At 70.3% G+C, this 24951-nt stretch overlaps 3 protein-coding genes across 6 annotated transcripts; 1 reads left to right on the top strand and 2 right to left on the bottom strand.

Moving 5' to 3' along the window:
* Positions 1-1844: 1844 nt before the first annotated feature.
* Positions 1845-14208, bottom strand: ANO8 (anoctamin 8). Of its 3 annotated transcripts, none has more exons than XM_075443954.1 (18): positions 13802-14208; positions 11132-11242; positions 10817-10949; positions 10603-10741; positions 9642-9738; positions 9184-9300; positions 8977-9104; positions 8574-8735; positions 8219-8371; positions 8023-8149; positions 7865-7920; positions 7711-7785; positions 7317-7460; positions 6301-6975; positions 6011-6202; positions 5800-5931; positions 5381-5491; positions 1845-4842 (listed from the first exon to the last, which is right to left on the bottom strand). In XM_075443954.1, exons 1-18 carry the CDS (start codon positions 13899-13901, stop codon positions 4165-4167), a joined length of 3330 nt encoding a protein of 1109 aa, XP_075300069.1. In that variant the 5' UTR covers positions 13902-14208; the 3' UTR covers positions 1845-4164. The 3 variants fall into 3 exon arrangements, with proteins under 3 accessions (XP_075300069.1, XP_075300070.1, XP_075300071.1); XM_075443955.1 differs by having other exon boundaries at positions 1845-4839; XM_075443956.1 differs by lacking the exon at positions 7317-7460.
* A 2733-nt stretch (positions 14209-16941) lies between these two features.
* On the top strand, positions 16942-20182 carry GTPBP3 (GTP binding protein 3, mitochondrial). The gene is made up of 9 exons (XM_075444137.1): positions 16942-16989; positions 17625-17860; positions 18312-18398; positions 18519-18721; positions 18827-18899; positions 19009-19152; positions 19292-19457; positions 19557-19835; positions 19939-20182. Exons 1-9 carry the CDS (start codon positions 16952-16954, stop codon positions 20168-20170), a joined length of 1458 nt encoding a protein of 485 aa, XP_075300252.1. The 5' UTR covers positions 16942-16951; the 3' UTR covers positions 20171-20182.
* Positions 20183-22236: 2054 nt separating this feature from the next.
* Positions 22237-24951, bottom strand: PLVAP (plasmalemma vesicle associated protein). Of its 2 annotated transcripts, none has more exons than XM_075444442.1 (6): positions 24460-24951; positions 23948-24038; positions 23093-23682; positions 22582-22705; positions 22415-22493; positions 22237-22325 (listed from the first exon to the last, which is right to left on the bottom strand). In XM_075444442.1, the coding sequence occupies exons 1-6, from the start codon at positions 24934-24936 to the stop codon at positions 22322-22324; spliced, it is 1365 nt and encodes a 454-aa protein (XP_075300557.1). In that variant the 5' UTR covers positions 24937-24951; the 3' UTR covers positions 22237-22321. The 2 variants fall into 2 exon arrangements, with proteins under 2 accessions (XP_075300557.1, XP_075300556.1); XM_075444441.1 differs by having other exon boundaries at positions 22242-22328.

The raw sequence follows: 24951 nt of genomic DNA, 5'->3' as shown, positions 1-24951 counted from the left end.
TGGGGCTTCTAGAACCTCACCGTCTTTTTTTGAACTACTGCGAAAAAAACCATCTTTTGGATATTGAAAAGGCTGAACCTGGCCTGCAGGGAAGAACATCTTTGTAGCTGAAACAAGGGAATGAAACACCAGCTTTCAAATTCCCTTGAACAGTGAGATTCTGCTTTTGAAGACGAAATTCTCCTAGCACGTCCCCAGATATGAAAAACTAAAGCTCCCTACATGTGTGATTTTAGAATTGGGTTGTTCTAGGAACTGAGAGTCTTACTGGCAGTCCTGATGCTTTTGAAGGAGTCTGGGTGGCTTCAACCTTTGTGGTGGAGCTCCAGGTTTTACTGGTGTGAACCTGGATGCGAGTATTCAGCTGGTGAGGTCGAAGGGCAGCACGGTTAAACTTGACCCTGTTTCCAGTCGGGGTTTTTTGGTGTGGGAGGTGGCTGCTGGAGTCAGCTGGGTGACGCGGGGCGAGGGGGACGAGGTCTCCCACAGGTTTTTCGCTCGTGCTCCTTCCCCGTACCGACTCCTCGGCAGCGTGTGGAGGCCAGAGACGGCCCCATCCTCCTTCCTGCTGGGAACGCGGCTGCCCCGCCGCTGCCTTCTGCGCAGCGAGGACGGTGTTTTGTGCTCTTCTGGCTGTAACTCTGCTTTTGATTTCCTCGCCTTCGTGACCGACGCAAACTTTATTTGGCTAGCGAGTAGCAGTAACGTTTCACTTGGCCTTGTTGCCCCCAGCCCCAGAAACACCCCCAGGACGAGTCGCCCCTGCTCGCTCCTCAGTGAGTCGCGGTCCCGCGACCCCTGGGCTGTTGCTGTTAAACACACACAGTGCTTTTAATTTTTGGAGATTTTGGAGACTGACGATATCAGGACATACAACAGGTCCCGTGCTCTTCCCCGCTTCCACGAGCGGCCCGTGAGCGTGAAAGGGGCGAGGGCTGGGGAGCACCGAGGCAGCGGAGCGAGCTGGGGGGAGCAGGGCTCGCTGGCTGCTTTGTTCTCGACGCCGGCTCTTGGGGCTGTGGGATGAGTGATCGCTGGCCGTAAGAAACAGCACGAAATCCGAACGGGTGCCCAGAGCTGAGTCACCGCCTCGTCTGTGCTACGGTTGTGCTGAGCCCCGGCGCATTCATTCCTCATTCCTCAGCGCGCGGTGTGCCATGAACGGGCTTTGCTGGGTATTTCTGGTCCGACCCCACCGTCCTTGGCCGGTCGCCCACCGCGTCCGAGCGCGGCTCGGAGCCCCGTGTCGCCCGCAGCCGCTTCTCCCTGCTCCGCTCCGCTTGGCACACGCGCTCCCGGGCTGGTTTATGCGATGCAGCGTGGAGCTTGCGAGCCTGTGTTACTCCCGACCTGTCTTTGCGACTTGAATTTTCCTCTTGGGTGAAAATGTTGTCCTGTGGGGCGGGGTGGGGGTGGCTTTCCCTGGAAGCTGCGTGGTGGCGGAAGGGCTGCCCTCGGGGGGGGGACTGTAAAGACACTGCTCGTCGGACGTCGCGGCCCTTGGACTTTTTTGCATTTCTTTTTAAACTATTCCATGTTTGATACCGTGTATAATAAATTTGCAGAATTTAGAGGATTTATACCTTTCTCCGTTCTTCCTCTGCCTGGCGCTACGGGCTGCGGGCGGGAGCTTGGCGTCGAACCGCGCCGGGGGGGGCTTGTCCCGGTGTCACTGTCTCGGCGCTTTGCCCTGCGCTGGGGGACTGGGAAGGGTGATGGCGTCCCCAGTGTCCCCAGCATCCCCAGTGTCCCCAGCATCCCCTTCCGCCCTCCCCAGGGACAGGGGACTGGAGCAGGCGCGCTGCGCAAGCCGCCGCGGGCAATAACTTAGCCCACGCCTCAGGCTTGTTGAAATATATTTTTATTGCATTTCTGCAGGTTTTACAAAAATATGACAAAATAAATTAAAAAGAAATAAATTACCCCCGTCTTTTCTTTTAAATTCGAAAGAAATAAAACACAGCAAGGGGAAAAAAACCGAAACAACCGAAACCACCTCCCTCTTCCCTCCTTTGACCAGTAACTGCCCAGGAGAGTGAGGTGAAAGGCGTTGTCGAGAGAAATGTTTAAAAATGCCCCGGTCTGGGGGGTCCTGGCATCAGCGGGACCCTGCCCTCCCCTCCGGCCCCAATCGGTGGTACCCGGACCGTGACTGTCGGGGAGGGGAACGGGGTCAAACAGCCCTCCTTGGGCAGGGGAGAGGGGCAGAGGCGAGAGCTGGCCCCGCCGCCCAAACCCGAGCAGAAAAACGAAATGAAGTGGAGGGAGGGGGCCCTGCCTGGGCCCTGCCTGCGCCCTGCCTGCGCCCTGCCTGCTCGGGGTGCGTGGGCAGGGTGCCAGGGCGGGGATGGGGGTTCGGGTTATACCTGGTACCCCCGCCCGGGCCGGGGTCTTTTCTCCTGCCATCACTGAGCACGCTCCCGCTCCGGGGCACGGCCCCAGCAGTGCTGGTCTCGCTGGGTTTCCCAGCGCTCCCCAGTTTCCCAGCGCTCCCTTTTCCTTGGCCTCACCCCAGAAATCCCTCCGGCATCCTCTGCTCCTCGCCCTGGCGGAGGGCAGGGCTGCTGTGGGAGGGCGAGGGGGTCCAGCAGCCCCCCGGCGCCTGAGCTCGGTGCCCGGCTGCGGTCCCGGGGACAGCAGAGCTCGGGGCTGACCCCAGCTCGGGGGTCCCCAGCCCCGCTGCAGCCGGGGAGCCCACCCGGGCGGGGGGACACGGAGCCCTCGGCAGGGCATCTCCCTGCGCAGGCGGCGGGGGGGAGCGGAGCAGCGGGGAAAGCCTTCGCCCTCTCCCGCCCTTATTGCTGTACAAAATGGCTTGATTCGAAGAGCAACAAAACCGACGCGATGGCTGGAAAGAGATGGGGGGGGGGGAACAACCTGACGTTTCCTACAGCCCACGAGAGGGGTGCGCAGCCCCCACCTGCCCACCCGGGCCTGGAGCAGGCACAGTGATGGGGCAGCCCCCCCGGCCCCCCGCCTTTCCCCGCTTGCTTTGGAGATGGGTGGTGGCCGGCGGGCAGAGCGCGGGGCAGGGGGATGCCGGGGGGGCTGGCTGTCCCCAGCCAGGTCACCCGTGGGCACCGTGCCGGGGTGGCCCCCCCAAAGCGAAGCAGCAGAGCCAGAAAAGCGAGGAGCAGCCGCGTGGCAGCCCGCTCCCTGCGCAGCCGAAGCGAGGACGGCGGCGGTGAAAGCGCTGCGACCAGACCCAGTGACGGCGAAACCTCCGCCCCGGCAGAAGCCAAGCTGCTCCCACCCCCCACCCCCCCAGCCCCAGTCCTTCTCCCGCGCTCCGGCACGACCTCCGCCTGCGAGTTATTGCGAAATAATTCCACAAAATTGGAAAGCGGAGAGGGGGAAGGGACCGTGGCGGCTCGCGGTGCCGTCGCTGGAGCCGCTGCCCGGGCCCGGCTGGGCTCTGCCGCCCGCGGCACCGGTGCCAGCGTCGCCTCCGCCGCCTCGAGCCGTCCGACGAAGAACGGGAGAGAGTCGCTTGCGTTGGGTTTTGGTTTGGTTTTAGTGCAAGAAATGGTGCCCATGCAGGGGAATCCGGGTGCCTGGCGCTCGCCGCTCGCCCGGGGTGGGAAGACGTCCCGGTGCCGGGAAGGAACCTGCTGGAGGGGGACACGGCCCCGGTGCCGGCGGCACCCCGGGCGATGGCTGTACGGCGGAGGCTGTAGGCACGGGTGAATCGGGCTCCTCTCGCCGCTGCTCCCACACGCGCCGTGGTCCTGTCCCTCGGCGACAGGAGACGTGGGGCCGAGCCTGGCGGGACGGTCCTGGTGAATCTGGCAGCACCGAGCTCCCCGCGGCATCGCCTCGGGGCGGTGGGCGCAGACAGCGGCTGGGACCCCGCCGGAGCGGGGCATCGCCCACCCGTGAGCGCATGGAAGGGCGCAGGGAGGGAAACCCCCCGGGATGCTCCCTCCGAGCCCAGCGCCAGCCACTCGCGCCAGCATCACGCTGCTCCGGTGTCCCTGGTGCCGGCCGCGGTCGCACCGGTGCTGGGGACGAGGCGATGGCGGGTCCCGGCGGAGCGGCTGGAGGGACGCGGGGGGACGCGGTGGCGGGGAACGGCGAGGGGAGGCGAGAGGGTGCCGGCGTCCACGGCTGCCTGCGGAGGGGAGCGGGCAGCCCCGCTCGCGCCCGCTCCCCGAAAGGGTCCGGTTAGAGTTTGTAGCCCCCGCTCTCCTCCTCCACCCGGCTCTCCGGCTCCTCGCCGCCCCCCTCCTCCGGCGCCCCGTTGAGATGGGACTTGCTGGGGAGCGGCCGCTCGCCCGTGTCCGCCGAGGAGCCGGCCCGGGGCTGTGGAGATGCCGTGGCCGCGGCGCCGTTGCCCCCGCCGCCTTCGGACTTGCCGAAGTTGAAGAGCTTGCCGGGGTTGAACGGCTTGGTGGGCGACTGGACCTTCTCGGTCCCCGCGTCCCGCTTCGTCTCGGGGGATTTCAGGAACTTGAAGCTGAGGAAGCCGGGGAGTTTGTTCTCACTGCCGGTGGGGGACTGGGGGGACCTGGCGGTGGCCGTGCTGCCGGCCCCGGCCCCCCCGGAGAGGAACTTGCCCTGCAGAGGGATGATCTGCTTCAGCTTCATCACGTTGTTGGTGGCCAGGAGGGAGCTGGGGCGCTTGGGCTTGTCGGAGCCGTGCGAGGAGCCCCCGGAGCCCTTGCCCTTGCTCTGGCTCTTCTCGTGAGCCGGGTCCTGCCCGGCGGCCTCGGCCTTGGCCTCGTCGCGGCTGGACTCGCGCTCCTTGCGGGCCTGGTACTCGGCGTGCCGCTGCCGCTCCTCCTCCTCCCGCTTGCGCCGCTGCTGCTGCTGGAAGTGGTGCTGCGCCTGCCGCTCGTGCTTCTGCCAACAGGGAGCCCGTCAGCCCCGGGGACAGCTTGGGGACACCTCGGGGAGCCCACCAGCCCCAGGGACAGCTTGGGGACACCTCGGGGAGCCCATCAGCCCTGGAGACTCCTTGGAGACACCTTGGGGACACCCCAGGGAGCTCATCAGCCCTGGGGACACCTTGGGAACGTGCTGGGGAGATCTTCAGCCTTGGGGACAGCTTGGGGATGCCTCAAGGAGCCCTCCAGCCCCAGGGACACCTCAGGGACACCCTGGTGACACTCCGGGGAGCCCACCAGCCCCAGGGACACCTTGAGGACATCTGGAGAGCTCGCCAGCCCTGGGGACACCTCGGGAACACGCCGGGGAGCCCCTCAGCCCTGCAGATACCTTGGGGACACCCCAGGGAGCCCCTCAGCCCCAGAGACACCTTGGGGATGCCCCAGGGAGCCCCTCAGCCCCAGGGACACCTTGGGGCCAGCTCAGGGAGCCTGCCAGCCCCCGAGATGGGGCATCGTGGCTCCGTGCTCGGCCCCACCTCGGCGTCACCTACCTTGAAGGCCTCGCGGCGCTGGTACTCCAGCTTGGCCATCTCCTCGGCCACCCAGGCGGGGATGTCGGGGATGGCCACCTGGATGATGTACTTCAGGAAGAGGGCGAAGTGCTGGGGGGGGAAACACGGGTCCAGCTGAGCATCCCCACCCCGGCCCCGTGGGCACGGTGGCCCCCCCCCGAAACGCACCCCGCAAGGGATGGGGGACCAGAGAGACCCCACAATAACAGTCTGGGGGATCCTGGGCCCCGGCGCGTTGCCCGGCAGCACCCACTGCCCGCGGGGAGCTGCCTGGGGTCTCAGCGGAGGGTTTAGGGCTGGGACCCCATCCCTGGAGGGGAAGGTCCGTGGGAGCCAAGACAACACCTCCTCACGCGCCGGGAGACCCTACAATAACAGGCGGGCGGTGGGCGCCGTACCTCCAGCACCACGACGGAGATGATGGCTCCCTCGGGGCTGAGCCAGGGGAAGAGGCGCTGGAGCTGCCCGCACTGGGCGATCAGGTAGCAGTTGACCACGATGGCCAGGACGCCCATGGCCTCCATCACCTTCTGCAAGAGCGACGGCGCCAGGGATGAGCCCCCGGCCAGTCGGGACCCCCGCCGGGCCCCCCCACCGCCCCTGCCCCACCTGCCACTGCCCGATGCTCTCGACCCGCTGGCCGAAGGGACGCTGGAGCCCCGTGCAGAGCTTGAAGGCGTCGCTGCGGATCTCGATGACGTTGTTCACCAGGGCGCACATGGCGGCCAGGGGGAAGGCGGAGGAGAAGAGCACCACGTAGCCGAACTGGATGAACATCTCCTGGTAGTCCTGGAAGGTGTCCTGGGGAGGAAGAGGAGGAGGAGGAGCGCATTGCAATGGGGCTGAGGGGTGGTAGACTGCACCCCACCGGCCCCGTGCCCTGCCCCGGGGCCGCTCACCTCGTACTTCTTCATGCAGCTCTCCACCTCCGCCTGCGTCAGCTGCGTGGAGTAGTCTTCCTCCGGCGGGTCGATCCACGACGCCCGGTTGTGCCTCCGCCCTTCCTCTTCACCGTCCTCCTCCTCCCGGCTCTCAGCCGTCCTCCTCCTCCGACCTGGCCGCGGGACCACCGCCGGCTCCGCCACCTTCACCGGGCTGCCGGGGGGGCCTTCGACCTCCTCCTCATCCTCGCACAGCTCGAAGACGGCCGCGGGGTCCATGCCCTTCTCCACCATGGTGGGGCTGCCCTCCTCGAGGAAGCTCTCGTCCTCGGGGCCGCCGGGCTCGCCGCCGCGCCGCTCCGCCTTCTCGATGAAGCTCACCTTCTTCAGCTTCAACCCGCAATCCAGGGCGCTCTCCTCCTCTGAATCCGACTCGCGCCGCTCTTCCTCCTCCTCCTCCTCTTCCTCCGGCACCCCGCAGCCCCCGTTCAGACACTTCTTCTCTCCCCGCGGCGGCTCGGGGGGAGCCGGGGGGTGGCGGCGGGGGGCCAGCAGGCAGAGGACGGCGTGGGCGAGCTGGCGGAGGCTGTGGAGGCCGAGGTCCCCCCGGCGCAGGCGACGGTAGAGGTGGGGCTGCGACACCTCCCTGACGTTCTGCAGGAACTGGCGGGTGACGAGCAGCGTGGCCAGCATCTGCGCGGGGACACGGGGCGCGCAGGGTCACCCGGGGTGGGGGGGACACAGCAGGGTGTCCCTGCATCCCCATCGCCTGCCCCCCAGGGTCCCTGCTCCTCCCCGTGGCTGTGCTGGTGGAGGGGGTCACCCAAGCCTGGTGTCCCCCCTCTCGTCACCCCCCCCCATTGGTGACAAGGATGGGACCGCAGCGGCACTGGGGTCGTCTGTGCCACCGCCAGCCAGAGCGGAGTCGGGGCTGGGCACCCCCCGTCTCCCTCCCGGGGGCTGCGGGGGTCCCGGGTGGGTGCGAGGGGGGGGTGGTGTGGGGGGATGCCCGGGCCCCCCCTCCCCGCTCCTACTTTGGATACTCCCAGTCTCCAGCAAAAGCCCAGGAGGCCCTTAAAGAGGATGAGGGAGAGGTGGAGGTGGAGGAGGATGAAGGGGAGGAGAGCCTCTTTGAGCTGACGCACGAGGCTTTGGGAGAGAGAGAAGATGAGCAGGAGCTGCGGAAGGGACAGAAGAACAGACAGACAGACAGACAGAAAGAGACCGTGAGCAGGAGCGGGAGCGGGGGGGTCCGGTGCAGCCCCTGGCCGGGAGCACAGCATCCAGGGCACGGGGGGACACCGGACCCCCAGGAGGGTGTAGGGGGGGACGGTGGCAGGGGTGGCTCGAGGACATCCGTCCGTCTGTCCGTCCGTCCGGGCGACACCGAGGGGGCTCCCGCTGCCCCCGCCGCCCCCGGCCCCGTACCTCCTTCAGCCGCTCCATGTCTTTGAGGTAGAAACCGATGTAGAAGAGGCTCAGGTAGGAATTCACGAACTGGAACTGCGGGAGGGGCGGGGGTGAGCGGGGGCAGCTGCCGGGACCCCCCCAGCCCCCCCAGCCCCCCCGGACCCCCCCTCACCAGGACGATTTTGATGATGAGGTGTTTCTCGTAGGCACTCTGCAGGCGGTAATTCTCTGCAAGGCAGAGGAGAGGGGTTCAGGGGGGGGTCTCGGGGAAGGGGGGGGTGCCAGCACCCAGCCCCGCCGGTGTCACCCCCGGGGGCCACCCCCGCGCACCCATGTCGTTCAGCCAGTACGCGATCTTCTTGTAAACCTCGTCGCAGGCGGTGACGATGATGGCCAGGACAATTTTGGGGAGGAAACGGATGATCCGGGGCAGCTCCTGGATGCTCAGCACGAACTCCTGCGGGGACAGGGACGGGGTCAGCGCGGGGGGGGCTGGCAGCCCGGCGCGGGCGCGGTGAGGACCCACCTGGAGCTGGAAGCAGCCCAGCATGAGGAGGAAGACGAGGGAGAGGCAGGCGAGGCAGACGGGGAGGCTGACCAGGCACTGGAAGAGCAGGCGCTTCCACGGCGGGTAATAAAACTCCTCCGCGCTGGTCACGGGGCTGATTCTCTTCACGCCCTAACGGGGGGGGGGGGGGACGGCAGCGTGGGACCCTCCCCACAGCGGGGACCCCCACGGGACCCCAACGCTGGTGGGACCCAGCGCAGACCCCCCTCGGGCGTCTTGCTGGGGTCGGGGGGGAGCTCAGCCAGACCCCAGCGCCGGGGACAGCCCCCCCCCCCCCCGGCATGGGACCCCCCCCCCCTCCCCAAGGGCTCACCCTGAACTGGGGCCGGGGCTCCTCGATGGACTCGGCTGGGGTGTCCAACGTCCCCCACTTGTAGGCGAACTCGGCCCCGCGGCGCTTCCACTCCTCGAGGAAGAGGGTGGCCCAGACGACGTTGAAGATGGCGAAGACGACGCAGCAGATGTCCTGGCTGGTCTGCGGGACGGACGTCACCGACTGCGCCGGGCTCGGCCCCCTCCCACCCCCTGCACCCCCCTGCCTGCTGCACCCCCGGCCCCACCACCACGGGCTGGGGACCCTCCCAGCTCACCACCACTACAGAGCATCCTGGGGACAGCCCGGAGTAAGGAGGGATGGAAACCCGCCCCCCATGACCCAAAACCGTGGGGTTTTACCCATTTTTACCCATTTTACCCCATTTCCCAGCCCCTCTCACCTGGTCGCTCTCGGTGAAGGTGTAGAGGATGGAGCCGAAGACGGCGGGGTACACCATGGCCGAGGTGTAGAAGCCCAGCCAGGCGAAGTACATGGCGATCTTCACCCCGAAGTAGTCGCAGATCTCATCTGCGGGGGCCGAGGTGGGGGGGCGTGAGCGGGGCTGTGACCCCCCAGCCCCCCCCGTGCCACCCCTCCAGCCCCTCACCGAGCGGCTGGGCCTCGCAGACCGCCTGCACCCAGGACTTCATGAGCCGTTTGAGGATCCTCTGCTCGTGCAGCGGGAAGACCTGCTGGATGACGCCGCGGGCCGCCAGCTCCGGGACTGCGCCGCGGGGCACGGCGTCAGCGACGGGCTGCGGGGACACCGCCACCCGCCCCGACTGCCCGCGCGGGTCGCCCGGCACGGCGGGGTTTGGGGCAGGGACAATGAGGAGGATGGGTTTGGGGGTGACCGTGGCACACCGGGGCTCCGTGCCCAACCCTGGCGCAGCCACCATGCACCCACCCCCCCGCTCCGGCACCCACCCCCGGGGATGGGGACACACGGTGACCCTCGCTGGACTCGCGTCCTCCAGAGCCACCCTGGCACGGCTTGGGCACGGGCTGGGCAGAGGGAGCGGGGCGGTGGGGTGGCCGTGCCACGCCGTGCCGTGCCGCACTCACTGATGGGCTGTCCCTCGAGGAAGTGGATGTTGTGCAGCGACTCGCCCTGCTTGGCTCGCAGGTTCTCCAGCCAGTACCTGATGATGTTTTGCCGTTCCTGTGGCACCGCAGCAGCGTTTGAGCCCGGGGTGGTGGTCCCACTGCCCAGCCCCCTGCCCCTCTCCTGTCCCCTCCCCGGACCCGCCTTGTCCCCAGCTTGGGGGACGGCTGGCTCGGTCCCCAGCTGGGCTGGGGCTCCCTGATCCCCTTCTTCATCTGGGGACAGGGTGAGGATCTGATTCCCTGCCCCATGGTGCTGCATCCCTGCTCTGCATCCCTGCATCCCTGCACCCTGCATCCCTGCATCCCTGCCCATCAGCCCCGGATCCCTGCATCCCTGCACCCCTGCATCCCTGCACCCCTGCATTCCTGCTCTGCATCCCCATATCCCCCCATCCCTGCACCCCGCATCCCTGCTCTGCATCCCCATATCCCCCCATCTCTGCATCCCTGCACCCCACATCCCTGCGCCCTTGCATCCCTGCCCATCGCCCTTGGATCCCTGCATCCCTGCACCCCTGCAGCTGCGCATCCCTGCACCCCCACATCCCCACATCCCTGCATCCCTGCACCCCTGCATCCCCACCCATCATCCCTGGATCCCTGCACCCCACATCCCTGCATCTGTGCATCCCTGCACCCCTGCATCCCTGCACCCCGCCCATCACCCCTGGATCCCTGCACCCCGCATCCCTGCATCCCCACATCCCCACATCCCTGCATTCCCGCTTCCCCACCCATCACTCCTGGATCCCCGCATCCCTGCATCCCCTCATCCCTGCCCATCATCCCCCGATCCCCGCATCCCCACATCCCGGCATCCCAGCCCATCACTCCCAGATCCCCGCATCCCCACCTCCCTGCGCTGCAACCCCACATCCCCGCGTCCCTGCCGCGTGTCCCTCGTCCCTCCGCGTCCCACCTGAGAGGTGAAGAAGTAAAACTCGTTCTCGATGTTCTCGTAGATGTAATCCTCCTCGCAGGAGAAGCTCCGCATGCCCCCGCCGAACTCGGCTTTCACCGGCTTCCGCAGCCCGATCTCATCAGCCCCACGCAGCAGGCTGCAGGGAGAGGGGACGCAGCTGGGGACGCGGCGGGGGACACGGCGGGGACCGGGGACGCGGCTGGGACCCTACCTCTCGTAGGTGGCGGTGACGAAGAAGGCGTAGACGCGGGTGTGCTTGTGGTGCCGCACCTGGACGATGAGCTCGGGGATGCCGAGGCGGATGTGGTTCAGGAGCCAGAGCAGCGTGTGGTCGTCGGTGGTGTCTGGACGGCGCCGGTCAGCGCCGTGGCGGGGACCGGGGTGCCACATCTCCCAGCCCAGCCCACCCCGCTGCTCCCCATCCCTCCCCACGTCCCCCATCCCCGCCGCAGCTCCGTGCCGCCGTCCCAGCGCTCCACACCGGCCCCGGCAGCCCCCGTCCCGGGTACCCCGGACATCTCCCTACCCGGGAAGGTCATCAGCACGTCGCAGTTCTCCGTGGGCACCGTCTTCATCCAGGCCTTGTGGGACATGATGTAGCGCCCGGCTTGGAGCAGCCGCTTCCCGAAGAGCTTATCTGCCGGAGGGAGCAACGGGGTGAGCGGCCGGGGGACCCCGCGGGGCAGCCCCCCACCCACCCAGCCCCGCCAACCGGACCCCAAAGCGCCAAGGACTCAGCTGCCAGCGTGCGGGATGGGCGTGGGGACCCCCGGCGTGTCCCCGGTGGTGGCTGTCCCCAGCATGGCAGCAGCTCACGGCCCGCTCGTGGTGACACCGGCCCCGGCTCAGGTTTCTCCTCCGGCAGCTCTGGGTGCCCGAAAAGGCCCCGACAGCTGCCGGGGAGGTGCCGGCGGCCGTGTCTTGGCACCCATGGGGTGCTGGCTGCCGCGGGATGCCCCGGGGTGCCCCCCTGCAGCCCCCCCCTCCGCTCACCTCTGCCCGCAGCCCCTCGGCGCGGCCGGGATCCGGCAGGGCCGTGGCTCCGGGAGATGGGAAACCGCAGGAAAAATGGGGAGAGCGAAAAAGCAGCCGGTCTCCATGGAAACCCGGGGAGGCCCCGCGCCGCGGAGGCGAGGCGGGATGGGGACGGTCCCCAGGGTCCCCTCGTCACCCCCCAGCTGGGTTCCACGCGGGGACACAGCCCCTGTCCTATTGCGGGGTGCCCAGGCTGCGGGGACATACCGTCCCCGTGCCCAGTGTGCCCATTCCGTCCCTTGGCGTGGACGGGGACTGGGAGCATCCCAAAACGTTGCTGGGAGCGGGCAGGGAGGGCAGGATGAGGCTCCCCGACGCTGCTGGGGGGGGATCCCCCCACGGGACCCCGTTTCTGGTGCTGTTTTCTCCAGCAGCGTGCCCAGCCACCTCCCTGCCTCAGTTTCCCCTCCCAAACGAGGGTGGCAGAGCCAGGACGGGGCGGGTGACCCAATGCCCAGGGGATGTCACGGCCTCTCCGGCTGCCCCAGGGCTGGGACGATCCCGGGGCTCCGGAAACGCGGCTCACACCGGGACCTGTCGGCCCCGAAAAACAGGAAACACCGACCCTGCCCTGGCAGCCGATCCCAGGGGATGCACCCCGGCTCCGGACCCCCCCATGCTGGGGGAGCAGCGCAGCCCCCCCCCCCAACATCAGCTGGGCTGAGACCCGACAAACTCATTGCCTGAGCCACCATCGAGACGGGACCGCGGCGCCGGGCTCTGAAAGGCCGCCCTGTCCCGGCACCGTGGGCGAAGGCCGGGGACGGCGCCGGGCTGCCAGCCAGCCGCCCCGGCGCGGGGCCGATCCTGCACCCCGGGCCACGTCCCCGCACCCAACGCCGCCGGGGTGGGCGTGCGGTGCCCATGGCGGTGGCTCGGCCGCGCTCGCCGGGCCGCTCGCCCAAACCGGCGCGCTGAGCTCACCCACCCTGAATTATTTACGCCCTGCCCGGAGCGGTGTAACCCACCCCCAGCGGAGTGGGGGGACTGGGGGGGCCCAGCCGGCGGGCACGGCCGGGCAGCGGCGAAGCACGCGGCGCGCGAACCGGCGCGATGCCCGGCGGGTGCTGACGCCGAGGCCTCGGCTCCGGGCGCGGGAGGGTTTTTCCTGCCCAAGGTGAACGGTGAAGACGTGGCCGAGCCCCACTGGGGTCCCCAGCTCCTGGTTGGGCTTGGGGGAGGGGGGCCGCTCGCTGCCTGCACCCTGCTCCGGCCACGGGGTCCTTCCTGCCCCGCTGCCCACCGCCCGCTCCCGGCATCCCATCACCAAACTGGTGCCACCATCGAACCAGCATGAGGGATCCGGTGCCCCACGGCAGCCCTGTGTCCCCGCTCGTCCCCGCAGCCCCCCCGCTCCCCCCCCGGTCGCCGCGCCGTGCCGCTCACCTTGGCTCTCGGGGTAAGGTCACGGGAGCCGCAGGGGGACGGCTGCACCCCAGCAGAGCCCGCGTCCCCGAGGGGGGGACACACAAAGTGGGTCACCCCCCCGCAGGCAGCCTGCGCTGCCTTGCCCGGGGGGACCACAACCCAGCCGCGGGCGTGGGGACGTCACCTGCGCCCAGGGCCACGTAGGGGGGGACCCCAACCCCCCCCCACCCAACCCCAGCTTGGGGACCCCGACCCAAAGCCCCCGTCCTGCACCCGCTGCCCAAGCCATGGGTGCACGGATTGGGTCTGTGGGGGGCACAGGCCTGACCCTGGGGGGGGCGGGGGGGTAAATGGAGCTTCCCGGGGGGGCTGCGTGGCCCGGAGGTGACACGGGGGGTGCGTGGACGCGATGCTGGAGAGGTCACAGGTACGTCCTCGGGGACACAGACCTGTGCGGGGACCCCATCCCGGGGGGGCAACGCACCGGTGCCGGGTGGGGGGGACACACGCACAGCCCCAATCCCCAGAGCACCACAGACCCCCCGGGGGTCGCAGGGACGGGACCCCGGGGGGGGCAACCAGCTCTCCGGTGGGGTTCTCAGAGCCCCACGGAGGCCACGGACCCCCCCCCTCCCCGCACCCCCCCGGGAGCCGCATCCCGGGCGAGCCCCGCCGCCATCCGCATCGGAGCCGCAGGGAGCGGCCCCCCCCCCCCCAGCTTCCCCCCCCCCCCGCCCCGCAACCGCCTCCCGCACCCCCAGCGGGGGCCGCCCCGTTCCCCCCCCCCCCTTACCCAAGACCCCGGTCGGGGCCGCCGGTTCCGTTCGCTCCTCGGTCCCCGGGGCCCGCCGGGACCGGTCGCCGTCCTGCGCTGGCACCGGCGGCTCGGGCATGGTGCGGGGCCGGGCGGCGGGGGCCGGTGCATGGGGCCGGGGCTCGGGGCCGGGGCCGCCGGTGCCGCCGGTGCCTCCGGTGCCTCCCGAGCCGCCGGCACCGGGCGGGAGGAGGGACAAAGGCGGCGGAGCGGAGCGGCCCCTTTAATTCTCTGGTTGGCCGCCGGCTCCCCAGCGCCGGCCGCGACGGCCACGCGTGTCCGGCCGCGCCCCGTGGGGTGGTCCCGGCTCCCCCCACCCCGCCCGAGGGGGCGGGGGTGGGCACGGAGCATCCCGGCTGCCGGCCCTGAGCCGGTATCATCCCCTCCCCCCGTCCCGGACTGCCCCACGACCCCAGATCCCACCCCCGCCACACGCCCCCGGGGTGCCCCGCATCCTCCCCCGCACCCCCTCGCACCCCCCCCGGGGTCAGGCTGTTCCCTGGAGCGCCCGGGGAGGGGGGGGGCCAAGCCGGTAACCGGAGCGGGGCTGCACTTTGCCTCCCTGACCTTTCGGGAGCCCTCCTCTGCCCCCCCTCAGTCCAGCCCTGGTCACTCGGGGGGGGGACCCTCACCCAGCCCCCACCCAGCCCCCCCCCCAGCCCCCACAGAGCTGGAGGGTCCCGGGGCCCAGCGCAGCCCGGCCGGGCACCCCCCCCCCCCCCCGAGCCCCTCAGCAGTGTGGGCGTTGGGGTGGGGGCACCCCTGTGGCAGGTCCTGCTCCCCGCCCCCCCCCGGCTCCGCGCACGCCCGCGGCTATTTTGGGGCAGGGGCTGGGTGCCAGCGCTGATGAAGGGTGACACAAGGAGCCGTCCCCTCCTCTGGCATCTCCCTCCCGGCAGCTGGAGGGGGGGGGACAGACTGGCGCGTCTCCCAGGCCAGGCCTGGCCGCTGTCCCTGTCTTGGCTGGGCGTAGGGTACCCCCCCCACCCCCCCGCCTAGGGGGGCTGGCAGAGCCCGATCCCCCCCCACGACTCTCCTGGGACCCCCGTGGGCCAGGTCCAGCTGCTGGGTGGGGAGGGGAAGGCTCAGAGCTGGAGGGAGCGAGGAGGGGGGGCACAAGGAAAAGCTTCTGCACCTCCGGGTGGGGAGGGGGTCCGGGCTGGTCGGCTACCGGGGGCCTTGCAGGGGTTTGAGGGGTGTGTGCTGCATCCGAGGACCCCAAAACCCCCGGGGAGACCCCCCCAGAGCCGGGCCGCTCCCCGCCGATGCTCCCTGCCGCGGCTCCTCCTCTGGGTTCCCGCTGCCCACAGAGCATGGGGGGGCTCGGGGGGGGTTTGGGGGTGTCCGCAGGGATTTAGCACAGGAGGCGGCGTTGATGGGTCTTCAGCGTGCCGGGGATTCCAGCATCCCTGCCCGCATCCCTGCCCGTATCCCTGCCCAAATCCCTGCCCGCATCCCTGCCCGCATCCCTGCCCGCATCCCTTCCTGCTACCCTGACAGTATCCCTGCCTGCATCCTGGGGATTCCAGCATCCCTGCCCATATCCCTTCCTGCATCCCTGACAGTATCCCAGGGAATCCAGCATCCCTGCCCGGATCTCTGTCTGCATCCCTGCCCACATCCTGGGGATTCCAGCATCCCTGCCCGCATCCCTGCCAGCATCCCGGTCCTCATCCTTGCCCTCATCCCTGGACACATCTTGGGGATTCCAGCATCCCTGCCTGCATCCCTGCCAGCATCCCAGTGATTCCAGCATCCCTGCCCACATCCTGGTCAGCATCCTCATCCTCCTCTCTGCCTGCATCCCTGCCAGCATCCTGGTCCTCATCCCTGCCTGCATCCCTGCCAGCATCCCAGGGACTCCAGCATCCCGGCCCTCATCCCGGCCCTCATCCCTGCCCGCACCCCGGCCATGCTGCTGCTCGCTCCTCCCTGCTCCAGCGCCTTTGTCTGCACGGCCGCCCCCCCGCTCCCCCCCGCCGCCCCCCCCCGTCTGTCCCCACCCCGCCGCCCGCCCCAGCTGACCCAAACCCGCTCCAAACTGAGCCAAGATTTGGGGGGACCGCGGAGGGAGACCCCCCCCCAGAGCAGGGGGGACCCCCATCGCCCTGGATGCCCGCACCCCAGCCCCTGTGCTCCGGCTGGTTGGGCCCCCCAGGTCCCGACCCCGGAGCGGGGGGGCGACGGGGATGGGGTCCCCCAACCCCGGGCAGGGGCGGGGAGCGGGGCGGGCGGGCGCCGCGCCGTGATGCCTCTGGGGGAAAATTTCTATGGTTCACGGAGCGGCGGGGGCGCGGGCGGCTGCGGGCCCCTCCCGGCCCCCACGGCGGGGACGGCCTGGGGGACCCCCACCCGGCAGCCCAGGGGTCGGCCCCGGCCCCCGGCGGGGTTGAGACCCTCGGGACGTGGCGGAGGTTCGCCGGGGGGAAGAGCAGCTTCGGCTCGGCGGGGCTCAGCCTCCTCGGGGCATGGGAGTGCCTAGCGCAGGGACCCCCCCGGGGTGCGCAGGGGTCCCCGAAAAGCCCGAGCGCTCCTGGACAGCCTGTGTCGGTGTGGGGGCAAGGGACCCCCCCCCACCCCGAGGGACGGGGACAGCAGTGGGTGCAGAGGGGACAGTAGGACGGGGACTGGGCAGCGATGGGCTCTGCCATGGGCGGACGTGGGTGCTGCCCCCCCCCCCCCCCCGCCTCCGCACACGGGAGACCCCCCCACCTCAGGGTCCTCAGGGGCTGGGGGTGATTTTTAGGATGCAGCCGTGGGGCGCGGGTGTCCGGCCCCGTACCTGGGGGACCCCCGGGGGGGGGTCCCACTGCATCCCCACACCCTGCACCCCGCGGGGGCGGAACCCGGGGGGCGAGCGGGCGCGCAGAGCCTCAGGGGGAGCAGGGGGGAGCCGCAGCCCGGGCAGCGCGGCGAGGACGGGCAGGGACCCACGGGGCAGCCCCGCGCCCCGCGCTGGGCGGAAGCAATCGCCTCCAGCACAGCCTCAGGCGGAGCGGAGCCATTACTGGCGGAATAGCCAATCAGAAGCGGGGTTTGGGCGTGAGGCCCGCCCTCTTCTGGCTCTCTGGCCAATCGAGACGCGCGGGTGGGCGGGGCGAGGCGCCTGCGCTGAGGCCGGCGGGGGCTATGGCGCTGCGGAGGGCGCTGAGCGTGGCGGGACGCAGGTTGGGGACACCCCGGGGTGGGGGGGGGGCTCTGGGGAGGGGGTGCACGGAGGGGGGGTGCGCCTGGGGTGGAGGTACCCCTGGGGGTGGAGGTACTCCGGTGTAGGGCCGGTACACGGGGGGGGGCAGCACTTGGGCAGGGGGTGCGTGGGAAGGGGGCGACCCTCGTGGGAGGGTGCACGGGGAAAGGGGGGTGCGCCCTGGTGCTTTGGGGGGGGTGACGATGCACCTCGAAGCAAAGGGGCACCCGTGGAGAAGGGGGTGTGCACGGAGGGGGCTGCGCTTTCAGGCCGGGGGGGCTGCGGGGGTAAAGGGGGCACGGGGAGGGGTACAACCCGGGTTGGGGGGCTGCAGAGGTAAAGGGGTGCGCGGGGAGGGGTGCAACCCTGGGTAGGGGGGCTGCAGAGGTAAATGGGTGCCCGGAGAGGGGTGCACGCTGGGGTGGGGGGGGCTGCAGAAAGAAGCGCTGCACCCCTGGCTCTCGGGGGGGCATAGGGTAAGAGCCCCCTTGGGTCTGTGGGGGTGCGTGGGGAGGGGTCTCGGGGGTGAATGGGGGGGTTTGTGGGTCCCTGCACCCTCCCTGCCCCGTCCGGGGGGTGTGGGTGGGCGACCCCCCCACCCCTGCCCCGTCGCAGGTGGGCGCAGCCCCTGTGCTCGGCGCCGTGGGGGGACACCGTCTTCGCCGTGTCCTCGGGCCATGGCCGCTGCGGGGTGGCCGTCATCCGCGCCAGCGGGCCGGGCAGCCGGGGGGCCCTGCAGACCCTCACCGGGCACCCCCAGCCGCCCCCGCCCCGCGTCCTGGCCCTGCGGCGCATCCGCGACCCCGCCACCGGCGAGACCCTTGACCGCGGCCTCGTCGTCTGGTTCCCAGGTGGGCTGGCGTCGGTGCTCGGTGCCCGGTGAGGGGTCTTGGTGCCCAGTAGAGGGGTCTCGGTGCCCAGTGAGGGATCTTGGTGCCCAGTGGAGGGGTCTCGGTGCCTGGTGGGGGGATCTCAGTGCCTGGTGGAGGGGTCTCGGTGCCCAGTGAGGGGTCTCAGTGCCCAGTGGAGGGGTCTCGGTGCCCAGCGCGGGGTCCCGGTGCCCAGCACAGCCACCCTCGGCTTCCCCGGCACCGTGACACCGGCTGAGCGTGGATGCCAGCAGGGATGGTCCTGGCTCAGCGCTGGCCCCTTTGCACCGATCCTGTGGAGCCACAGCAGCGAGCAAGGGTCTCTCCTGAGCCCCCCAAAAGCCCCCGGGGCTCAGAGGCATGCGTGCAGCCCGGGAGGGGAAGGGATGGGGTGTGCCAGCGCGGGGGGCTCAGCCATACCCCGACTCTGCAGGTCCCCAGAGCTTCACCGGGGAGGACTGCGCCGAGCTGCACGTGCACGGTGGGCCGGCAGTGGTGAGCGGGGTGCTGCGGGCGCTGGGTGAGCCTCCCCCCATCCCATCCCCCCCCCCACGGCTCCCCTCGGGTCGTGCCCCCACTGCGGTGCTGCCGGAGGGTCCCGGCGGCTGGGGGACAGGGGGGGTGACCGCGGCGCTGGCAGGGCGGCTGCCCGGGCTGCGTCCCGCCGAGCCCGGCGAGTTCACGCGCCGAGCCTTCCGCCGCGGGAAGCTGGACCTGACGGCGGCCGAGGGGCTCGGGGACCTGATCCGGGCGGAGACGGAGGCGCAGCGGCGGCAGGCGCTGCGGCAGACGGAGGGCGAGCTGGGCCGGCTCTACCAGTGCTGGAGCGAGACCCTCACCCGGGTAAGGGCGTCGGGGCGCGGGCGGGGGTCCGCCCGCCTGGGCCCCTCCGGCAGCACGCGGTGACTTGGGGACGCGGGGCTGGGCTGACCCCCTCCCCACCCCCAGGCTCTCGCCCACCTTGAAGCCTACATCGACTTCAGCGAGGATGACAACGTGGAGGAAGAGGTCTTGTCGCAGGGTGAGGCTGGCGGGGCGGTGGGGGGGGGGGTCAGGACGCTCGGTCCCCGCTGTGCCCACGTCCCCCCAACCCCGCCACGTCCTCCCCCCCGGCTCTGTCCCCCCCGCAGTGGATGCCACGGTGCGGGCGCTGGAGCGGGAGATCGGTGCCCACCTGCGGGACGGGCGCCGCGGGGAGCTGCTGCGCGGGGGGGTCCGCGCCGTCATCGCCGGCCCCCCCAACGTGGGCAAGAGCAGCCTGCTCAACCTGCTGTGTGAGTGGGGCGCGGGGGGGGGCTGCCTGCGGCTGGGCTGGGGTCCCCCGTCCCCGGGGACAGCAGCCCCTGTGCCCGCCACTGCAAGGGCAGGGGGGTCCCCAGCAGCGTCCCCTGCGTCGCGTCGCCTCCCCCCCAGGCCAGCGGCCGGCAGCCATCGTGTCACCGGTGGCGGGGACGACGCGGGACGTGGTGGAGGTGGCCCTGAACGTCGGCGGTTACCCGCTGGTGCTGAGCGACACGGCCGGGCTCCGCGATGCCACCGACCCCGTCGAGCGGGAGGGGGTCAGCCGCGCACGGGACCGGTGAGGCCGGGGGGCCGGGCTGGGGTCCCCCATGCCGTGGGGGCTGGGAGGCAGCAGGATGCGGCCCCTCCCCCTGCCCCGTTTCCCCCCCCCCCCTAGGTTGCAGCAAGCAGACCTGGTGCTGGCCGTGCTGGATGCCACAGCGGTGCCCACCGAGCCGGCCGGGCTGGGGGCTGCCCTGGGGTCCCTGCTGCCCCCCACCGCCACCCCCTGCATCCTGGTGCTCAACAAAGCCGACCTGCTGCGGGGCGACGGGGCGGCCCTGCGCGACGCCTGCGCCCGGGGGGACCCCTTGCCCCCCGCCGCCCTCCTCTCCTGCGAGACGGGCGAGGGGCTCGGCCGCCTCCTGGAGCTGCTGGCGCGGCAGCTGGTGCGGCTGTGAGTGCGGGGGGCACGGCGAAGCGGGGGGGGGGACACCGGCCACCCCGTCCCGCCTCGGGGTGGGGGTGCTCCAGGCTGGTTTCCCCCCCCCCGTCCCCAGGTGTGGAGACCCCCTGGCAGGCTCGCCCAGCCTGACGCAGAGCCGGCACAGCCTTCACCTCGGCGACTGCGCCGCGGCCTTGGCGCGCTACGGCCGCGACCGCCGCCGCGACCTGGGGCTGGCGGCCGAGCGGCTGCGGGTGGCGAGGCGGCACCTGGGCCGCATCACCGGCCACGTGGGCGCCGACGACGTCCTGGACATCATCTTCAGGGACTTCTGCGTCGGCAAGTGACGGGGCCACGGCATCGGGGGTGGGGGGGGGGGTCCCCTGGCCGCGGTGCCACCGGCGTTGAGGACCGTGGGGCTGGGGAGCGCTTGGCTCCGTGCTAGCATTAAACCGTGGTGCCTTGGGTGGCTCCGGCGTCTGTCCCCGGTCCCCGGTGCCGCAGGGCTCGGTGTCCCCGTGCTGGGCTGCCGTGTTTTCCTGGCTGGGGGGGAGCGCGTCCCCAGCCCCAGACGTGGAAAAAAACCACTTGGAGAGGCCCTGTTTCCTGGCCGGGAGGACAAACAAGGAGCTGGAGCGGCTGGGAGGGAACAGCCCCCCCGGGCTGCCCCCCTGGGGCACCCCCGCCCCGTGCCGGGGGGGGGGACACGCAGGGTTCAGGATCGCGGCGGGTCCATCCTGCCGCCCCAAGTGCACCCCCAGCCCTGGGGACGTGGTGTGGGGCTCTTGGGGACCCCCCCAGGGCACAGCCCCAGCCCGGGGATCCCCCCAGCTCCTGTGTCCACGTGGCAGCTTTGGGCTCTGCAACCCCAAAGGTGGGGGCTTGCTGGGGACCCCCCGGGTCTCCCACTCCGGAAGCGCCGGGTGCTCCGGGGTTATTTATAGTGGAGCTCCAGGAAACCCTCTGGCAGTGAGCGGCCCCCCCGGACCCCCCACCCAGGTGGCATGGGAGCAGCTGGGAGAGCGGGGAGCCCCTCTGTCACCCCGATCCCACCCTGGCTCTGCCAGGGGCTGAGCAGGGACGGGGGGACCCGGTGCCGTCCCCGAGGGCAGCGGAGGGCGGTGGGAGCGCGTGGCTGCGTCTGTCCCGGGAGGGCTGCGGCATCGGGGACCCGAGTGGGACCTGGGGGGGACCCGAGTGGGACCTGGGGGACCCAAATGGGACATGGGTGACCCAAATGGGACATGGGGGATGGGGGACCTGAGTGGGACCTGGGGGGGACCTGAGTGGGACATGGGGGACCCAAAAGGGACATAGGGGGGACCCGAGTGGGACATGGGGAACCTGAGTGGGATCTGGGAAACCCCAAGGGGACCTGGGGGACCCCAGTGGGACCTGGGGGACCCAAATGGGACTTGGCAGGGACCCGAGTGGGACCTGGGGGACCCAAATGGGACTTGGCGGGGACCCGAGTGGGATCTGGGGAACCTAAATGGGACTTGGCAGGGGCCTGAGTGGGACATGGGGCACCCAAATTGGGCATGGGGGACCCGAGTGGGATCTGGGGCACCCAAATGGAACATGGGGGACCCGAGTGGGACCTGGGGGACCCAAATGGGACTTGGCGGGGACCTGAGTGGGATCTGGAGGACCCGAGTGCGACCTGGGGGGCCCAAATTGGGCATGGGGGACCCGAGTGGGATCTGGGGCACCCAAATGGAACATGGGGGACCTGAGTGGGACTTGGTGGGGACCTGAGTGGGACCTGGGGGACCCAAATGGGACTTGGCAGTGACCCGAGTGGGACCGGGGGGTGCTGGTGGGGGCCGGGGCGGCGGCGGGAGCGCCGTGTGTTGCCGGTGAGGTGCTGGCGGGGGATGGCGTGCGGGCGGGCAGGAAAGGCTCCTTGGACAGGAAGGAGCGGGAAGCCCGGCTGTAAATCAGCGAGGTGGCAGCCGGGAATTCATCACCGCCCTCGGCGCGTCCTGCGCCCCGGCCCCACGCCCCGGCCCCACGCCCCGGCGTGCCGAGCGGGCGCGCTGGCAGGATGGGGCCAAGGGCTTCCCGCTCGATTGGCCTCGCACGCTTCCCGCCCCGACGGTGCGGGTGAAGCCGGGACGGGACGTTCCCGCTCCCCATCCCGGCCGTGACCTCCGCGTCCCCCCCGCCGTAGGCATCCAGGCACACGTGCGGCGAGCTGTGTCGGTGCTCAGCGCCGGCTGTATTTACAGCTGCCGGCTGCCCCGGCTCCAAGCGTACGGGTACATGCACGGGGGCGGCGGGTGTGCGGGAGGGGACGAGCGTGGGGGCTCGGGGAAGGGGACAGGGGAGGGTGGCCCTGGCCGCCGCCATCCTGGTGGCCCCTGCGAGGTGGGGGGAGGACGGCGGTGGTGCCGGCTGCTGGCTACCGGTCGGGGTTTGCCGTCCGTGCCGGGGAAAGCAGCTCCTGGGCTTGTCCTGGAGCCCCTCACTGCTGTTTTCCTTGTGCCGCTTGTCCGTTAGCTGCTGCGGAGAGGGCAGGATCAGGCCCCCAGTGCCCCCAGCCCCCTCCCCCCCTCAAGCCCGGCAGGGTCCCGCGCCGGCCCCCTCACCTGGGGTTCTTCAGGGTGGACGTGTACTGCTCCATGATCTTCTGCACCGAGCGCTGGATCTCCTCCGCGTTGATTTTGCCTGGTGGGACGGAGCAGCGGGACCTGAGCCGGGCTGGCTCCGGTGGGGGGACACGGTCCCACAGCGAGCCCCCCGCCCCGGGACTCACCCATGTTCCCGAAGATGCCCTGGTTCCTCAGGACATCGGCGTAGGAGCCCGTGCTGGCGAAGGGTCCCGGCCGCGTGCCGCTCCCCGGCACCCGCGAGCCCGTGACGTCGAAGAAGGCGTCCATCTGCGGAGGAGAGCAGGCGGTGGGCGTCAGCGCCGGCACCCCAGGCGAGGGGCACCCCAGGGTGCTGCCGCGGCTTCTCCCTGCCCGGGCTGCGCTCGTGGCCGCGCAGAAGCGCGTTGGCAAGAGAAATACGCGCGTGTGACCGTGCACGTGCAAAAGAAAGCCGAACGCGCCCGGCCTCGTGGGCTCGCGGCGGTGCCCAGGGACAGTGGTGGAGTCTCCTTCTCTGGAGATATTCCAGCCCCGCCTGGACAAGGTCCTCTACAGCCTGCTCTGGGTGACCCTGCTTGGGCAGGGGGCTGGGCTGGGGGACCCCAGAGGTCTCTGCCAACTCCAAACATTCTGTGATTCTGTGATTCTGTCCCCGTGCCCCTGCAGCTCGCTCACCTTGGAGCCCATGCAGATGCTGAGCTGCTCCTTGAAGTACCCGGCCTGCGCGGCGGCTCTGCTCTTCTCCTCCAGCTGCTTGCCGAGCTGCTCCTTCTCCGCCAGCAGCTTCTTCCTCTCCTCCTGGCCGCCCTTGACCTGCTTGTCGACGTCCTGCAGCCGCTTCTCCAGCTCCTGCTTCTCCCTGGAGCAGTTGACGTGACACTGGAGCAGGTTCATGTCGCAGACGCTCTTCCCCACGTACTTGGTCTCCCGTTCCTGCTGCCAGAGGAAGAGCTGCTCGGTCCTCTGCGTCAGCCAGTTGAGCTGCTCGTGGACCGCGCTGCAGCTGTAGGGGCTGAGCGTGTCCTTGATGCGCTGGAAGGAGTAGCTGACGTCGGACCGCAGCGAGCTGCACTCGTGCTTCAGCAGCTCCAGGTTGGTTCTGGTGGACTCGCAGACCGTCTTGGTGGTGAGGAGGTCCCGCTGGCAGCTCTCCTGCTCCTGGGTGGCTTTGGTCAGCGTGGCAGCCGCTTTGCGGCAGTTTTCCTCCAGCTCCTTCTTGGCCAGGGCTGTCTGGTCCAGCTGGCTCCGCAGCAGCGCCTTCTCGGCTGGGGTGGGGGGGGACGCGGGGTTGGGGTGCGTGGTTCCCCCCCCGACTCCCACCCCACATCTCGGGGTGACCCCCCCCTGCCTGGCCCAGCGAAGGGGGCAGACCCCCTGCACAGGCTGCGGCGGGGTCTCTGAGGGGTGCTGGGGGTCCCCAGGGTGGGGGGCAGCCAGGGCGGGGTGAGGGGGGGTCCCTTATCGGGGAATGCTGGGGGTCCCCAGGGTGGGGGGCAGCCAGGGCGGGGTGAGGGGGGGGGGCTCCCTTACCGCTGCAGCTGGCGTTGATGAGGCTGATGGTCATGTGGCACTCGTCCAGCTTTGTCTTCTGGTAGAAGATGATCTTCATCATCTCCTGCAGCTGAGGTGGGGGGAGGAAGAGGAGGAGGGGTGTCAGAGAATCCCACAAGGACCCCCCCCGGCATTGCCTCACTCCCCCGGGGTGGTGGTGAGAACGTGGGGGGCTGGCAAGGGCAGGGGGCTGGGGAGGATGAGGAGGGCTGCGAGGTGGGAACCCCCTCGGCTGGGGGCTGCCTCCGGGATGGCAGCGCTGAGAGCCCCCCCAGGGCCGGCGAGGGGGGCACGCCAGCATCACCAGCCCCCCTGCACCCCCTCGTCCATCCCTGCTGAGGTGAGGTCCCGGCCCCTCGCAGCCCCTGGCACCCATGGGTGGGTCGCTCCCTCCGGCACTGGGGGTTGTGGCGGGGTGGGGGGTCTCACCTTGGGGATAGGGTTGGGGTCGGGGTTGGGGTCTCACCTTGGGGATGGGGTTGGGGTCTCACCTTGGGGATGGGGTTGGGAGCCTGGGTGCTGTTGCACTTCTCCAGGTCCCGCTGCACCTTCTGGGCGAGCGCCTGCAGCCCCTGCTTCTCCTTGAGGGTGGCGTTGAGGGTGTGGGTCAGGTTGAGGTTCCTCCCGCTGAGGGTGATGATCTTGTGGTAGCGATCCTGGAGCTGGTCCTTCAGCAGGCGGAGGTGCGTGTCGGTGCCCGCCTGCGCGTTGCCGTACACCATGAACAGCACCAGCCCCAGGATGATGAGGAACTGGATGAGGGAGGTGAAGAGGAAGATGTACTTCATGTAAAAACCGCAGTCCCGCCTGGGCATCGCCTCCTTGGCCTCCAGACCAAACTTGGCCATGGTGTAGCTGCCCTTCTCCATCCCGCCGACGCTCTGCGCGCCCCACGCCGCGGCAGCGCCTTTCACCGGGGCCGCGCTGGGGCGGAGCTCGCTCCGGCTGCCGTGTTTATGTTGCTCCATCCAATATTTCCTTCT

This window comes from Opisthocomus hoazin, chromosome 27 (assembly GCF_030867145.1).
Source record: "Opisthocomus hoazin isolate bOpiHoa1 chromosome 27, bOpiHoa1.hap1, whole genome shotgun sequence".
NCBI lineage: Eukaryota > Metazoa > Chordata > Aves > Opisthocomiformes > Opisthocomidae > Opisthocomus > Opisthocomus hoazin.
The sequence above is the reverse complement of the archived record's forward strand: the minus strand, read 5'-3'. Positions and strand labels throughout refer to the sequence as shown.